This window comes from Myotis brandtii, unplaced genomic scaffold (assembly GCF_000412655.1).
Source record: "Myotis brandtii unplaced genomic scaffold, ASM41265v1 scaffold215, whole genome shotgun sequence".
Lineage (NCBI taxonomy): Eukaryota > Metazoa > Chordata > Mammalia > Chiroptera > Vespertilionidae > Myotis > Myotis brandtii.
The window spans coordinates 3,540,636-3,559,266 of record NW_005358043.1 but is presented as its reverse complement, the minus strand read 5'-3'; the positions used below and the strand labels follow the sequence as shown (position 1 = coordinate 3,559,266).

The following is an 18,631-nucleotide window of genomic DNA, read 5'->3' as shown; positions in this document are numbered from 1 at the left end:
GCTCCCGCGCCCCAACCCTCCCCTCACCCCGGCCTCCATCCCACCCCCACCCCCTGCCCGTGGAGCTCTGGGGAGGAGCAGCACAGGGACTGGAGGGCAGCACCCCCAAATCCCTCCAGCTCAGTGAGGGTGTGGAGGCAGCCGGTCTCTGAGGGCCTGCGGGGTGAGGCTGAGGCTGAGGCTGAGGCTTACAGGCTGGTGTGAGGGGCCCAGCGCCCCTATTAACATCTTGATCGCAACCAGGCCTGTGTCAGGTTGAAAGTCAAAGCCAAACGAATTGCCTGGAAGTCATTTTACGCGAATGGGAATCTACCCTAATCACTCCCGTTTTATCCGGGTGCCCCCACACTTCACCCTGCCTTTGATCACCTTCACTTCTTCACACCAAAGGAATTCCAGAGCCGCTGACACATTATTTCTCATTTTGCATTAGTGAAAGAGCCATGATATGCTTGAATATTTCCCAGGAGATTCAAAGTAGGTAAAGACCTAACTTTGAGAAATCATTATGGTGTTCTCATTTCACCCCTCAGCCAGAACTCGTGCAGACTACAGAGAGGGAGGAACGGAGGGAGGGAGGGAGGGAGGGAGAGAGAGAGAGAGAGAGAGAGAGAGAGAGAGAGAGAGAGGCTTCTATTCTAGTAAAGAGATAAGATAATGGTGGCTCTCTTCTCCCCCTGCCCTCCCTCTCTCATTTAGCACGATTCCACCACCGTCTGAACTCAGAGTAAGATAGCATTTTATCACTGTGTCATGAGAAACCTTCAATTCATTGGATATGATCTTTAAAACATTAAAATTAACATGGAATTAAAAAATTTAAGAACATATTGACAGGGCAAGAATGTTTAGATGTAGTATTTACTGTGGGTTTTTTTTTTTTTAGGGGAATTACTACAGCACCTAGATTTTGTGTGTGTGTGTGTGGGGGGGGTGTTTTGTTTTTTGTCACTGGGAGAGATTTTGGTATTTTATTTATTCCCTGTATTTTTTTGGCGGGGGGGGGGGGGGGGGGGCATCAGGAGATGTATTTAGAATGGAGAAAGTGCATTTTATAATCATTTAAAAAACCTTTTATTTAGGGATAATTATAGATTCACATGTAGTTGTAAGAAATAATAAAAGATCCCGTATACCTGCAAACTGTGGTATGATATCACAACCAGGAGTTGATATTGGTAATTCATTGATTTAATTCAGGTTTCCCCAGTTTGACTTGTACTTATTTGTGTGCTCGTGTGTGTGTGTGTGTGTGTGTGTGTGTGTGTGGTATGCATTTTTATCCTTTGTGTGTCAATCACCACAATAGTCAAGATGCAAAAGTCCTTCATCACCACAAGGATGCCTCCCTGTGTTGCCCTTTTATAACCACACCCACCTCCCTCTTGTCCCTAACCCAGGGCAACCACTAATCTGTTTTCCATTTAAAAAAATTTTGTTATTTCAAAATTGATAATCTTTTGTTGTGCAGTTGTTTCATGTGGATTAATTTACTTTCTTCTGCATGTGTGTGTGCTTTAATGCATGCATGTATACTCCTCAAAGTACTCAGAACCTAATACACTGGTTAATTAAAGTTCATTAGAGCATATTACATTTTAAAAATGCACCTTTAACAGGGTTCCCCTCTCAGTCCCATTTAACGGCCTTCGTGAATGTACACTTGCTATTTACATTATATTAAACATTTGATACTGAAATATAGAAGTATAGATAACACTTAAAATACAGAATATCATGTTTTAGTATAATAGTGGTAGGTTTTCTCTTCCCATAAGTGTACATTGTAGAATATATTATGGAATTTAGTCAATCCAAACTATTAGGCTAAATGATCACCAAAGTATAAGTGACTTAGAGGTGGCATTTTAAGTAGCCACCTATTTTCACTTATGTTCTGACTTATGAAGAAATGGAGTACAAAAGGAATATAACTTAATGTTTTAACGTGATCTGCACTTGACTAATGTCTTTTTAAAAGTTATTTAATTTTTTTATTGGATTTATTGGGGTACAGGTTTCAAGTGTACAACTTCATCAAACATCATCTGCCCACTGCATTGTGCGCCATTGCCCAAAGCAAAGCCTCTTTCCACTCCCATTCCCCCTCCTTTATCCACCTCCACCTAACACCGGCCCCCTTCTCCTCTGGCTGCCACCACACTGTCTTTCCCTCTGGCTATCAGCACACTGTCATCTGTGTCCAAACAAATTTTATATATATATATATATTTCCCCCCTTAATCCCTTCACCTCTTTTACCTACCCTCAACCCCCTTCCCTCTGACGGCTGTCAATCTGTTCCATGTATCCATACCTCTGTTTCTATTTTGTCAGTTTATTTTGTCTATTAGATGCATGTAAGTGAGATCATGTGGTATTTGTCTTTCTCTGACTGGCCTATTTCATTTAGCATAATACTCTCCAGGTCTATGCATGATGTTGCAAAAGGTAAGATTTCTTTCTTTTTTAACACCTGAGTAGTATTGTATTGTGTAAATGTACCATAGCTTTTTAATCCACTCATTGACTAATAACTTGCTGGAACATTAAGATTTTTATTTTTCTGAGAAATTTATTTTAACATATTTCATGTTATCGAGATTTAGTTTAAGCACTTCTTTTTAAAAATATATTATACATATATGTTTAAAATATATATTTTATTGATTTCAGAGAGGACGGAAGCGGGAGAGAGAGAGAGAAACATCAATGATGAGAGAGAATCATTGATTGGCTGCCTCCTGCACACCCCACACTGGGGATCAAGCCTGCAACCTGGGCATGTGCCCTGGGTCGATTCTCAACCACCGAGCCATACCAGCTGAGCTAAGTACTTCTTAGTTATTTTAAGTAGAGACAGATAATGAATATTCTAATATATTTATTCTTTTAATAAAAAAATAACCTGTAAGCTTTTTTATGAGAACTTTTCTTAATAGTAAACTAACTTAAACATTCAAATGATTTATTCTTTTAAAAAATCACCTGGATTCAAAAATGCTTTTGAATGAGCCACTATATGTATACATCAATTATATATTCTGATCAAGCTTTTTTTTTTTTCAGTATGTGACTTCATTTTGGTAGTCTAAGACACCATTACATTTTATTCCTGACTTTGACATAATTTCTGCATACCTGGGAGGGTTTTATTTTCTTACTTTTATATAAGCTATTTATATAAAATAGCATATCATATATTCAAGGTAATGTGAAAACCATTTCCATATGGGCATCATGATAAATCAGTAGTTCGGTTGTTAAACATTTTTGAATTCATTCACTGTGAAAGGAACTTTAAAGGTGAAAATTATCAATAAAATTTTATTTCATTTTAAATCTCTGCTCTTTTTCATTGTGCTTTTGATGGTCTTATGAGAGAATCTGCCTTATTAAATATGTCCAAAGTAATTACTAAAGCAAACAATATTCTTCAGAATAATTGGACAAAAATAAGTTTGATTCCTAATTAAACTTGTTTCTAGAAAGAACTGTGTACAATGTGTCTATAACTTAGAGTTATTTTTTTCTCATTGAGATTTGATTCCTTTGAAATCAAAAGAGCATACATGAAAACACTAAAAAGTTTAAAACCTCAAACCCTGTACATTTGGACCATTACATCTCACAGCTATAAATGTGAACCAAAACAAAAATAGGCTCTATATTTTTAATGTTTTAATGATTATATATCTATGCATATTCTAAAAATTAAATGTACAGAGAATGTAAGAATTATCCACAATCTGTGATGTTTTTATTTTCTTCTGTTAATTTGTATTTTCAAATTTTTATAATGCACATATGGTTTTAAAAAGTATTAATAATAAATAATTTAAAACAAATAATGAATTTTGATACCTTTCCTCTTTGGATAATGACTGTTAATTCTACCAATTGTAGAATTTGAGCAATTTAGGGTGGTTGTTTAGTTATAAAATATAAGAATCATGTTTTATGGCATATTGGAATACCAGACCACTCAGGTTGTTTAGGAGGTCTTTAGAAAAAAGCTAATAAAAGTTCCAAGAAAGTTATTTTTAAAATTATTTTTAAATCAAATAAACTTATTTGAAGCAGATATTCCTATAAGTACAGTGGGGGTAAAGTTTAAATTAATACTTTGTAATATATTACATATAATCTATAGTAAAACAGTGAGCATGGCAAATCAGTAAGTATGCACATTTTCAGAAGAGTAGGAATACAGAAGTTTGCATAACACTTTGTGCATCTGTCTGAAGCTAATTTGCAAGTTGAATCAACTTAATGGATTCAGCGTTCAAGAAAATAAGTAATATATGTTGACATAAAATGATTTTAAATTACATGTGTCTGGGGCAGTGTTAAAATATTCAAATTAATGATCTAGCACCTCAATTTGCTATGAAAAGGAAAAGCCTGAGTTAAGCATTTATAATGTATCTAAACATATCCTAGTAGGTAAATGTACCATGATTCTCTTACAAAAACTACTGTTCCATAAGATAAAAACAACTGGTGGAGCAACTTCAAAATATGAATTATGCTATTTAAATTTGATGCATTTTGTCAATATAAAAGGAGTCTTATAGTTGTAAATTATAACTCAAAACACTGGCTTTTTTCTTTTTTTTTAAGATCGGTATATAGTTTTATTCACCTATGTTTAAGTGAAAAATATTCTATGGCACTATAAAAATTCTGAAAATGTAGCCCCTAACAATATGTCCTAAAAACAAGATTATTCAGAATTTGATTCTGTGTTCCAAATCATTGTTCCTACATGGACATTTATCTGTTTTGTTATCTAAGCTTTGGTACATAAGTAGAAAATAATACAGTGAAGGCTAGGGTCTCATTGTTTTCTTAGGAAAAATTAGACAATTAAGGAACTAAAACAAACCCCAAGCTATTGATGAACCTATGAGAGTGGGGCTTAGAAATAGTGTGGATTAAATTTAAATGTTACATATTAAATGTTTCTGAAAGGTTATTTAAATATTTTCTAATTCCACTTTACACTTTAATAGTTTTTTTTTCATGGCCTTTGCTGCTATGACTAGAACCTTTTCCTATACTTCTTTTTCTAATTAATTTCTACTCATTCTTTTAAAAAAATATATCTTTTTATTGATTTTAGAGAGAGAGGAAGGGAGAGGGAGAGAGAAACATCAACCAGTTGCCTCCTGCATGCACCCACTGGGGATGGAACCCGAAACCTGGGCATGTGCCCTGGCTGGAAATGGAACCAAAGACACCTTTCAGTGCACAGGAAGACACTCAACCAACTGAGCCACACTGGCCAAGGTTCTGCTCATTCTTTATGGCTCTGTTTAGATGTTAATTCCTCAGAGAAACCTTCTTTGGGCCCTCAGAGTAAGTTAAGTCTCCTGATTTATGCTTTCCTTGCTCCTAATATTTCTTTTTTATAATACTTCTCATAATTGCAATGATTTCTTTTCTGTTTTCTTCACTAACTGTAAATTCTATGCCTAGTATAATGCTTAGCATAGAGTAGATGTTTAACATGTTTAAATAGAATGAAGGAGTAATTAATTTTCTAAGCGTTTTCACATCTCTTAAAAAATCTGATTCTTGTAACAGCTCAGGTAGGTAGTGTAGGTATCTTCTTCAGTGTGGATTTTAAGCCCAAAAAGGATGGATAATTACCCTCATCACAAAGCAAGTTAGAGGCCAAAGTGGAACTAAGACCTGTTTCTTAATTGCTGTCTGATCTTGTGATCTTTCTGCTTGTAGGAATTAGTAAACAATTTCTAAGTGGTTTTAGAAATTCCTAGTAAACCTCAATGTTAACTGTTAAAACAAGTTGTCTGTTCAGGCCTTTGGGTAAGAAGGCTGTCCAGTAATTGTGCATGACTGGCTTTGAGGTCTTCTTAAGGACCATTATGGAGCTTTTGTGGAGGCCAGATGCAGAGGACTAACTTTGATAAATATCTGGAGGTTAGAGGGAGAAATTGTATTTAGGGCTTAAACTGGTCTTAGAGCTCTAGAGGAGGACCTTTGGGCTTCTTGTGGCTTCTAAGGAAAAGCCATATCAATCCAGAGACTCGATAAAGCACCCAGGGAAGAGCATATAATCCACAGGAGGTTGAGACCCAAGAGAGTACTTCGGAGAGTTGTTGGTCTGAGACCCTACCTGGATCAGGGGGGTGCAGAGGAGGTTTCATCAGAGCCCAGTGGGGTCAGTTGCCTGTGACTGACTGCCTTCTCTCCAGTGTGGAACTTACATGCTCATTTGAAACTATAGTCAAAGCTCATTTTCATATTTTTATATATAATTATAAACATGTGAGTTCCATTCATTTTATCTAAAGTATATGTAAATTGAACCTGCCATAACTTGTATGTTCTACATGCTCACTCAGTTCATGGTGATGGCTGTGACCTAGTCTAGTCAGACAGTTGAATTAGTTTAATACAGTAATCAAGGAAGACAGCTACAGTAATGTTAATGGCAGAATAATATCAATTCAGAGATTATACCCTTTGGTATGCATTCTAAACCTGGCAATAGGCCAGTTTCATTGGTAAATGGTAAATGCTATATAAGTATATGTTAAATAAGTAAATAAATGCATGCTGCGCTTCCTTGCCCTCTTAGAATTGTTGCTAATTTGTGCAGTGAGTCAGTAGTCTTGGTCTCATCTTCCTCTCACCTCTCCCCACACAAAAATGAGATATCAGGTGTGGTAGTCCTTCACTCATAAACAACTGAGTTAACAGTGAATCACCAAACAAAATTCAGAAGATGCTAACTGTAGTATTAACTACAATGAGAATAATTTTAAAAGGAGAAAATGGGTTACTTTTGATCATCATGTAAAAAGCTTATACATAGACTTTTGTGATTCATTATGACCCTTTAAATAAATTATAAGACTCTGTGTTGTAAGGGATATAACACCTAAAATCATAATTGATTTGATAGTAATGGCAGTGAAAAAGTATTATACAGAAAACAAAACAGACATGTGATACCAAAATTTATATTTTTTTAAATCAAATGCAGGAATAGTGGCCAGAGGTATATAATCATAGGGGTTGGGAGAAACCAAATCATGAAACCAGTTCATGAAAATTTTTACTCTAAAAAAATGCAAGGGGGGGGGGCGGAATGCTTAAATATTTTCAAATAAAAGATGACCAGTTAAGGAAAATGAGAAATAGTTATAAAATTCATCAGTGTCATGACACTTACTTCAGTAAAAGTATAATCATGTAAATATAATATCTTATTATAGAAATAAAAATTTTAAATCTACTAAAGTTGGTAAGTGTAGTTGGAGTTACTCTGGGATAAAACAGGTAGTGCTTATAGTAGTAAAATCAAAGTGAGTGGTGGTTTCTAGAGCCAAGACCACACGTTTTTCAATAAGCGCTAGCTGTGTATTCAGGACCGTGCTAGGTAATTTGAGAAACAGAAAACAAGTATAAAACAAGTTCTGCTCTAGAGATGTTTATTGTTTTACTATGGAAATAAGCAATTCATTTACATAAACAAACTAGAGAACCACATAAGATGCTATGTCAAGGATGGCTGCTGTGCTTTGCATGACTTTGGGTGTACCATTTATATCATGATCTATGTGAGTGTCATCCCCTGAATTTGAGCTGCACACAGCCTGCTCGGCCATTCATGGTGGACCTGGGAATTATTCAGTCTTCTTTTCATTTATTTCCCTGAGAGTAAGTGGTGTAAACAATAAAGCTCCCCATGGCTTCCCATTTCACTTAGAATAACATCACAAAATCTTAATTTGACCTGAAGCCAAATTTGATCTTGCCCCAACCAAGCTCTCCTGCTTTATTTCTTGCCAAGTCACCCCCCCACTTGACATTTCAGGCTGGTCTGACTTTCTCATGGCTTCTTCTACAGTCCGCCACCATCATGCACTCCTTGTCCAAGCCAGAAACCCGAAGTATCACCAATTTCTCCATCTTCCTCACACTAATCAGTTTCTCTTCTAAATATCTCCCTTGTCTCCTCCCCTTTTGCCATTACTGTTCTCCACGCTATCTTCACATCTGGTGTAGGTTCCTACAGCAGCTTCCCAAGTGGTCTTCCTGCCTCCAATGTTGTCTGTTTATCCTTTCTTCCCAGCGTAATCAGAGGGACCCTCCTTTACAAAGTGCAAATTTGATTCTGTCACCATACTGACATTAATGTTCAGATTCAATTCAAAATACTTCAGGATTTTTGTTCCTGTTAATTTCTTAGCCTTCTTTCTCTAACCTTCTCTCTCCGCTCTTACACTGTAATCATACTGCATTCTCAGTTTTGTCAACACACCAAACTGTTTTTGGTTTTCAGCTTCATTTGTGTAGCTCCTTCTGGTTGGAATACTCTCCAATCCATTTACCTCACTACTCCCTCCAAATTTTTAGCAGGCAATCTTCCCCCAAAGCCTTCAGATCTCAACTTAGATGTCACTGCTCCTGGGTTGCCTTTTCTGTGTTCTTTAAAGCCTGCTCTACTGTATGTTATTTAACAAGCACTTGTGTTTATTTTATCCCAACTCATGTTCTAACACTTTAGAAATTTTACTTCATTGTAATTCTCACAACAATTTTATGAGGTAGTCTTAGAATTTACCACCATTTTACTTATGGTGAAACTGAGACACAGAGATGTTAAGTAACCTTGCTGAGTCCCACCGCAAGGAAATGGCAGCACCCAAATTTGAACCCAATCAGTTTACCTCCAGATACAGGCTCTAATTACCTCAGTCTATTGTTAACATAGGCAGTCATGTAACAAGCAGGGCAAGTGATTCCTTCTATTTTTAAAGCATGGAATTTCTTTAATATTCTCATTGGACTTCAAACAGAATGCCTGGGTTAAGTAGTAACATTGACAGTCAAAGGTGAATTCTTTGTTTTGTATTGGTTAATTGTATGCAAAAATCACTTCTTCCAAAGCTTGAATGAACTATAGTGCAATTTCATAGTAAATGGTCATATAAAAAGTAGTTTTAGATAAAAATAAAACATTTGTAATAATAAAGAAATAATTATTATTTTTATTAATAATAGCAAAAGTAAAAATTTGCAATAATACATCTTTAACATATTTTATGTTTGTGATAATTTTGAATAAAATTGGAAAGCAAAGAGTATATATGGTAGAAATAACTTCACATTTAAGTCAAAAAAATATAAAGAAGGGCATCAAAGGACAATACCAAGAGACTAAAAAGACAGCTCACAGAATGGTAGGATATATTTGCAAAGCATATATATGATAAGAGATTAATATCCAAAAAATATATATAGAACTCCTAAGATTCAACAAAAAACTCCAAACAACTTGATTCAAAAATGGCCAAAAATTTTGAATAGACATTTCTCCAAAGAAGTTATAAAAATGGCTAATAAGCACATGAATAGATACTCAATATCATTAGTCATTAGAGAAATGCAAATCAAACCACAGTGAGATACCATTTCACACACATTATTGAAAACAACAACAACAAAATACGTGTTGGTAAGAATGTGGAGGAACCTTTGTGCTTTGATGGTGGGAATGTAAAATGGTGCAGCCATTGTGGAAAACAGTTTGATGGTTCCTCAAAAGTTAAACATAGAATTACCATTTGATCCAAAAATTCCACTTCAAGGTACACAGTAAAAAGAATAGAAAGCTGGGACTTAAATGGATATGTGTACACCAATGTTCATAGCAGCATTATTCACAATAACCAAAAGGTGGAAATAGATGAATGGACAAACAAAATGTTGTGTATACAATCGAATGGTATTCATCTTACAAAGGTAATGAAATTCTGATACATGCTACAACACATGAACCTTGAAAACATGCTAAGTTTGAAATAAGCCAGGCAAAAAAGGACAAATATTATATGATTCCATTTATATGAGGTATCTATAGTAATCAAATTCAGAGAGACAGAAAGTAGAATAGAGGTTACCAGGGGCTGGGGGTGGGGAGAAATGGGGAGCTAGTGTTTAATTTGTATAAAGTATCTGTTAGGGATGATGAAAAAGTTCTGGAAATAATAGTGGGTGATGGTTACACAACATTCTGACTGTATTTAATGCCACTGAATTGTACATCTAAAAATGGTTAAAATAATAAATTTTGTTATGTATACTTTACCACAAAATAAATACAATAAAAAATTGCAAAAGAAGATAAGAAGTAACGAGGGCAAACAAATCTTTATTTTTTTAATATGTCTTTTAAAGATTGATTTCAGAGAGAGGAAGTAAGAAGGAGAGAGATGGAAACATTAGTGACGAAAGAGAATCATTGATAGGCTGCCTCCTGCACACCCCATACTGGGGATTGAGGCCACAACCTCGGCATGTGCCCTGACTGGGAATCAAACAGTGACCTTCTGGTTCATAGGTTTACACTCAACCACTGAACCACACTGGCCGGGACAGACACTTGTTTTTAAAGAAACAACGTTGATATGTTAAATATCTTTATAAACAGAAAATTGAGGTAATATGTATATAAATTATATATATAATATGAGAATGAATGAGTAATTTGAGTAATTTTTTTTTGTCTTTGGAAATGTTTGACATTTTCTTCCTAATTTATATATGCAGTAGGCATGCAAAATCAAGTAATTAGGCCTATGTTGCATTGAAAGGAATTAAAGGAAAGAGCTGGGATTATTTTGAGGCTATTTTATATTCTCCACTTGATTATTAGTTTCTTGAGAGTAGGAGCTGCCTTAACTCATGTATGTAGTTTTATTCCTTGCCACTTGATAAACTCTGATCTGTTTTTTGAATGAATGATGTGGGCAGGATCAGCAAGGTTGTTTGGGGCATAACTGGATTGCAATGTAGGTATTAGCAGCAATGTCTCCAGTATGGCACTGGAACAAGAAAAATACGAAAGGAGTTCAAAGCTATAAAGTTGGGGTAGGAGAGGATTATAAAGATGTATCCTATAAAAGTTCAAAAATAGTTTCACACTATTTTATCAGTTTGCATAGAGTACACTAACTTGTTTTATAAATATTAGAGTACAATATATGAATTATTGTTAATATTAGGTATTAGATAGATCATGTTGGCTCCTTCAGTGGAGAGCCCAATAAGGTCATTAGCTGCTCCTTAGAGACCTTGTGTATCAGGTATAGCAACTATTTCAGACTGCTGTAATTTATGGATTCTAAATTTTCATGCATTTATTCACCAAGGATCAATCACTATGGATTCCTAATGGACAGGCAGGTAAGAAAAAATTTCTTTTTATGTTATATATACTTATTTCCCCCTGTCTTCCCTTCCCCTACCTTTACCCCTTTTGTCTCTCAGTGTCTCTTGTATCATTATCTGTATTTTTAGGACAAACCTGTAATTAAATAACAAAGTTTCCATCCATGCTGTGTAAGAGATAAAAATCATGTCCCTGGGGACTTAATGATTGATGATAAACCACTAAGAGAAAATTTAAGGACTAGAAATTAGGGGCCATATTTTCCCTAAAGAATGATCTTATTCAAACAAAGATATTTATTTATCATTGAATTTATTTGGGTTACATTGGTTAATAAAATTACATAGGTTTCAAGTGTACAATTCTATAACACATCATCTGTATAATGTATTGTGTGTTTAACATCCAAAGTCTAATCTTCCATCACCATTTATCCCCCATTTACCCTCTAAACAGGTATTTTATTTTTTTATTTTTTTTATTTTTTAAATATATATTTTATTGATTTTTTACAGAGAGGAAGAGAGAGGGATAGAGAGTTAGAAACGTCGATCAGCTGCCTCCTGCACACCTCCCACTGGGGATGTGTCCGCAACCAAGGTACATGGCCTTGACCGGAATTGAACCTGGGACCCTTCAGTCTGCAGGCTGACGCTCTATCCACTGAGCCAAACCGGTTAGGCCTCTAAACAGGTATTTTAAATGGGAATTTTAGCTTTTACTTGTATAGGTTCAGAGATTTAAATTTTTTGCAAAATCCTCATTGTGCTACTGTTTGGACTAAAGAATACAGGAAAAGTATGATAGAGCAGAAGTTCCATGCAGGAGCCTAACTTGGATAATGAAAACAGGAATAGAAGGAAAGGAATTATGTGTCATTTTGTTGACATTATTTTCTTAGTCCAGATGCAATAGAAAAGTGGAGGAGAAAGTAGAAAATTCCTTTGAGTATATGGACAAGTAAAATACACTTTGGGGGGTAAAATATTTTAATGCTAAAATTGCAAACTGAAATTTTCCAAAATTGGAGGTTTTGGTATATTAGCTAAATACTGTAAGTAATAATAAACACATAATTAAGTTAAATATTATATACTTAAATAGATGAATTCATCAAATTCTTACCATGGAAGTTTAAAGTTCTTGAGATTTTAATTTGAAATATTTAGGTGGAATAATCCAGTATGTATTGATTTTCCAATTATATTTCAAAAGACAATAAGCCACTTCACATAAATTTATCAAGTAAGGAAAAAAAGGAAATACCAGAATCATCAGAAAAAAAAATAACATGAACCATAATCATGATTCTTTTATTTTTTAAATTGTGATTCTCTTAAAACTATTCTAAGTATACTTATAGTTTATATTTTTGCCTCATTAATATATTTACTATGAAACTTTAAATATATGTAAACAAATTTAGCTTTTCTTTTTCTTTGCTCTTCTTTTTTAAATGGTGCGTATTTATTATAAAAAATTTCAAGTTATATTCAACAACAACAACAACCTAATTTAAAAATGGGCACAGGACTTGAATAGACATTTCAGCAAAGATGATGTACAAATGGCCAATACACAAGCACATGAAAAGACATTCACCATCATTAGTGCTAGGGAAATGTAAATCAAAACCACAATGACATACCACTTCATACCTATTAGGATGCCTATTATTTTAAAACAACATGGGAAATGAGTGATGGTGAGGATATGGAGAAATCTGAACCCTTGCACTTTGCTGGTTGGAATGTAAAATGGTTCAGCTTCTGTAGAAAACAGTTTAACAGTTTCTAGATCAGTGGTTCTCAACCTTCCTAATGCCGCGACCCTTTAATACAGTTCCTCATGTTGTGGTGACCCCCAATTTCATTGTTACAAATTGAACATAATTAAAGCATAGTGATTAATCACAAAAACAATATGTAATTATATACGTGTTTTCTGATGGTCTTAGGCAACCCCTGTGAAAGGGTCGTTTGACCCCCAAAGGGGTCACGACCCACAGGTTGAGAACCGCTGTTCTAGATGATGGTGATGATTACACATCGTTGGAAACTATTCTAGGCATACTTATAGTTTATATTTTTTGCCTCATTAATATATTCATTATGAAACTTCATACCACTGAATTGTACACTAAAAATGGTTTAAGTGGTAATTTTTATGTTATGTGAATTTTACTACAATTAAAAAATGAAGTAATAAAGCAAACTACAATGAAGAGATGGATAAATTGTTTTAACCTAACTTTCCAGAAAGAACCCATGTTAATGCTTGGTAATTCTAGTACCTTATTCTGTGCTTTAGACTTTTTGTTGTGAGATATTTCCTAAATATCTCTATGGAAAAGGTATAGATAATAATATAAGCAACACTTATGAGCATAGGCATATTGATTTGTTTATGCTTTGATTTGTTAGGAGCTATGATCTAGGCATGAGTAGGAGTGCTGTGTGCCTGCAAAGTTAACCAGCCTGTGCGGTTTAAACTTGAAACTGTGGTCTTGTATTCAGCGGTTCTCAACCTGTGGGTCGCGACCCCTTTGGCAGTCGAACGACCCTTTCACAGGGGTCGCCTGAGACCATCCTGCATATCAGATATTTACATTACGATTCATAACAGTAGCAACATTACAGTTATGAAGTAGCAACGAAAATAATTTTATGGTTGGGTCACATGAGGAACTGTATTTAAAGGGCCAGAAGGTTGAGAACCACTGTATTAGATGGTCTAACCAAGCAACTTAGATATAAAAATGATCACTAAATGAAGTGTGAGACTATAAAAAGCCACAGGTCACATCATTATATGTATCTGAGATAAGCATCATTATTCTCTGTTCATGTTATTTGGTAATACTATTTCTCTTACTTTAATCCTAAATATTATTGTAAATGTTTTCCTTTTATTCTATTTCAAATGTTTCTGGATGTATCATTATAAAAGAATATTGGTAATATATGCTTTTATAGATCACTAGAATATGTTTTCATAGAAAAGATTAATTATTATTAATCTTTAATTATTATTCAGTTGAATAGCCTTCTGTAAATTACATAAAGTTTAGAAAGTCAAAAGCACTTTGTTCCAGTTTGAACTCCATCATTACCTTTCTTGCAACTTTAGACTAAAACACCATCATTAACATCATTACCTTTCTAGTAACCTTAGACTAAAACACCATCATAAAGCACAAATAGCTGTTGACTATTTTATATATTTTCTAGTAAGGCAAAGTTAATATAAAGAGTTGGAATGTCCAATAAAATGACCAAAATGCAATTATTTGTCTCCCTTTTCCGACCGCCTCAATTTTAATACATATTATTTATTTAGCAACTAGAGGCCTGATGCATGAAATTTGTGCTAAGTAGGCCTTCCTTCCCCCCACTGCTGGCACCGGCTTCCCTCTGGCACCCGGGACCCGGGCCTCCCTCCAGCTGCCAGTAGGCACCTGGGACCCAGGCTTCCCTTGCAGCCCCGGCTTCATCCAGAAGGTTGTCCGGAAGGATGTCCGGTCTAATTAGCATATTATGCTTTTATTATTATAGATGATCAATAAAGAATGTCAAAATTTCTAAACTTTTTCTACCGTTTATTAGTTGTGTGATAATTTTTTTAACCTTTCTCAGCCTCAATGTCCTCATCTGTATAATAGACATAATAATAAGGCCTACATCATAGGTTTGTTATGAGAGGTCAGTAAATTAATATGGAAAACAAATCTTGAAAACAATGCATGCATACAAGTGCTCTGCAAATATAAACTGTTTTTATTATTGTTGTGAGGATGATAAACCTACACTGTAGACAATCCTAAAATGATATTGTGAGACCTCATAATACAATATACTTTCTTCTATCAAAGAATTTATTTTTTGGAGATAATGTCAGCAATATGATTTGCAGCTCTTCATGAATGTGAGGTCCTAGCCAAATGGCCCTCCTGCTCCCTGGCCCTGTGATAGATCCCGATAAAATTTCCGTAATAAACTCTAAGTTCATTTGGAACCAGAGGAAGACCCAAAAGTTAGAGAAAAGAAACAACTCCAAAACAAAACACCACACAAATGAAAGACTTCACTGAGATGAAATAATCTGAACTCAACTCTGAAAGATATAATTTGCAAAGGCTGAGGGTGGCATTATGCAATGTGCTTCACAACTTTTCTTTGCATTAGTCCTGACAGCCCTATCAGGTCACATAGCTAGTATTTGCAAATCAGGGATTTAAATTCTCTAAACCCAAAGCCGTTCTTATTTCCACACTATGCTGCTTCTTTGATAATTACAGGTTTTATTATTCTGTGTCTTGGCCAATTATATGCTTCTAAATATCCCATTAGTTTTTAGTGGCTAATTTTTTGTTTTTGCTGATTTTTCCCTTAATTTTTTATTTGGCTATACTATGCTAAATTGTAGTTTTGCTTTTTAATTTAAGTTTTGCTGATTTCTGTTTTTTCATAATTTCACTCAGGTGCAATGTCTTTGCTGAGGCCTCTTCTGGACATGGTCCCAACAATTCAACAGACTGCTGCTTTGGCTTTTGGGAGACTGGCTCATTATAATGATGACCTAGCAGAAGCAGTTGTCAAGGGCGACATTCTTCCTTACTCATTGGCAGGACAGAATGTAAGAATTTTTAAAAAGTTATGTTTTTGACTTAAAAATTTGATAGTTTGGGCACATTTGCAAGCTTGTAGGCATTAGAATTAAGATGTTAATACACATTCAATTCTTTGAACTGAACGTAATAATATCTTTAGGGCATTCTACTTTGAGGTTATGTGCAGCTTTTTTCCATTATTGTTAATATAAAGAGAAAACAGATTTTAAAATGTAATGGGATTATACATAAAGCAATATTTCTGTGTATGGGAGTATTAAAATCATAGGATCAGTCTTAGGTATATAAAACCAAACACAAAGTCATTTACAGAAATCTTTATATACAGGTGAAATTTGGTTAATGGCAACTGTAAGAAATTGCTTAAAGCAAGGGGGAGGGAACTCTAGCTGGTCTGGCTCAGTGAATAGAGTGTTGGCCTGAGGACTGAAGGGTCCCAGGTGATCGATTGCAAGCTCCTCCCTGCTCTGGCCCTGGTTGGGGCTCATGCAGGAGGCAACCAATCTATGTGTTTCTCTCACATAGCTATTTCTCTCTGTCTTTCCCTCTCTCTTCCACTCTCTCTAAAAATCAATGGAAAAATATCCTTGGGTGAGGAATATATATATATATATATAATATATAAAGCAAGGGGGAGAGAAGCATCTACAAGGAAGGGGAATATGTTTAATGGAAGGTTTGGTAAAGCATTTTTGCCAAGTATACAAGCATGTCAGGCCTTCTAAAGGTCATTTAAGAGTGCCCCACTACTATGTTTCTGTACAGAACCACATAATAGTAGTTAAGGAAAGACCTTCCTATAGGTAGGGTCTTGCACTGTTCATTCCATTCTGCTATTTTACCATAACCTAGGAATGTATCTTTCTTGACATATTTTTAAGATTACATTCCTATTTGTGTCACCAAATGACAAACAATCCAATTAAAAATTGGCAAAGGGCTTGAATAGACCTTTATCCAAAGAAGACAAACACATGGTCAACAAACATGAAAAGATGCTCAACAGCACTCGTCCTTAGGAAATGCAAATCAAAACCACAGTGAGCTAGCACATTATCTACTAATAAAAAAGGAAAATAACAAGTGTTAGTGAATATGTGGAGAAATTGGACCCCTCTACATTGTTGGTAGGTGAATAAAATGGTGTGGCTGCTTAGAACAGCTTGGCAATTCCTCAGTAAATTGAACATAATTACTATGTAACCCAGCAATTCTACTCAATAGTTATATTTCCAAAATAATTGAAAATGAGTGTTCAAAGAAAACTTGTACAAAATGTTCATAGCAGCATTATTCACAATAGCCAAAAGAATGACTGGATAAACAAAATGTTACATATCTACACAGTGGAATATCATCAGTCATAAAAAGGATCCAGTACTAATATATGTTATGACATGGACGAACCTTAAAAACGTTATGTGTGAAAAGGAAGCCAGGCTCAAAGGCTACATATTATATTATTTCATTTATATGAACTATCCAGATTATGCAAACTCATAGAGACAGAAGCAGACTAGTTAGTGGTTGCCCAGGACTCCAGGAGAGAGGATGAGGAGTGACTGCTTAACACATATGTGGTTCTTGTTGGGGTGATAAAAATATTCTGGCCCTGACTGGTTTGGCTCAGTGGATAGAGCGTCGGCCTGTGGACTGAAAGGTCCCAGGTTTGATTCTGGTCAAGGGCATGTACCTTGGTTGCGGGCACATCCCCAGTAGGGGGTGTGCAGGAGGCAGCTGATTGATGTTTCTCTCTCATCAATGTTTCTAACTCTCTATCCCTCTCCCTTCCTCTCTGTAAGAAATCAATAAAATATATTTTAAAAAAACCCAAACAAACCTAACACTCTTGAGTGCTTAAATGGGCCAGGTAATATTCTTTAAAAAAAAAAAATTCTGGAACTAGAAAGATGGTTGCACCACATTGTGAATGCACTAAATGCCACTGAATTGTATACTTTAAAATGGTAAATTTTATGTTATGTGTATTTTACCAGAGTTTTAAAAACTAAACACAAATCTTAATTGTTGAAAAATTTGCCTTATTTTTATAAGTCAGAGAGTCATTTACTAATTACTTTGATCTCTTCAAGGAGTCACAGAAATTTTATTTTTCTTGTAGGTATTTCTTCTATCATCAAATACTGTTGGTGTTTCTTTTTCCTGGCCTCTTAATCATTCTTTTGAGGGTAGAGTATGTATTTTGGTATCCCACATAGAAGGTTCTTTTTTTTAAAAAAAGAAAAAATATTTTAAATGTAATAATATTACCAAAACTGTACTAATATAGTATAATATTACAAAAATTGTAGGAAATATTAAAAATCTGCAAGTAACAGAATTGCTTCTATTATATTCTAAAATATTTTTTTCCTCTGGCTCTATTTTTGTTCATCAGTTTATGTTGCTCATTATATTCCACAATGAGTGAGATCATGTGATACTTATCTTTCTCCGGCTGGCTTATTTCACTTAGCATAATGCTCTCCAGTTCCATCCATGCTGTTGCAAATGGTAAGAATTCCTTCTTTATTATTATTATTATTATTATTATTCTGTGTAGATGTACCACCATTTTTTAATCCACTCCTCTGCTGATGGGCACTTAAGCTGTTTCCAAATTTTAGCTATGGTAAATTGTGCTGTTATGGACATAGAGGTACATATGTCCTTTCTGATTGGTGTTTCTGATTTCTTGGGATATATTCCTAGAAGTGGGATTACTGGGTCAAATGGGATTTCAATTTTTATTTTTTTAAATTTTATTTTATTGTTTAAAGTATTAAAAATAA

General features: G+C 34.8%; 1 protein-coding gene across 1 annotated transcript in view; it reads left to right on the top strand.

Moving 5' to 3' along the window:
- Positions 1–11,171: 11,171 nt before the first annotated feature.
- SPAG6 (sperm associated antigen 6) overlaps positions 11,172–18,631 on the top strand; it is an 87,922-nt gene continuing 80,462 nt past the window's right edge. The window contains 2 exon segments of the mRNA XM_005865897.2: positions 11,172–11,223; positions 15,690–15,844. Coding sequence (XP_005865959.2) covers positions 11,172–11,223; positions 15,690–15,844 — 207 coding nt within the window.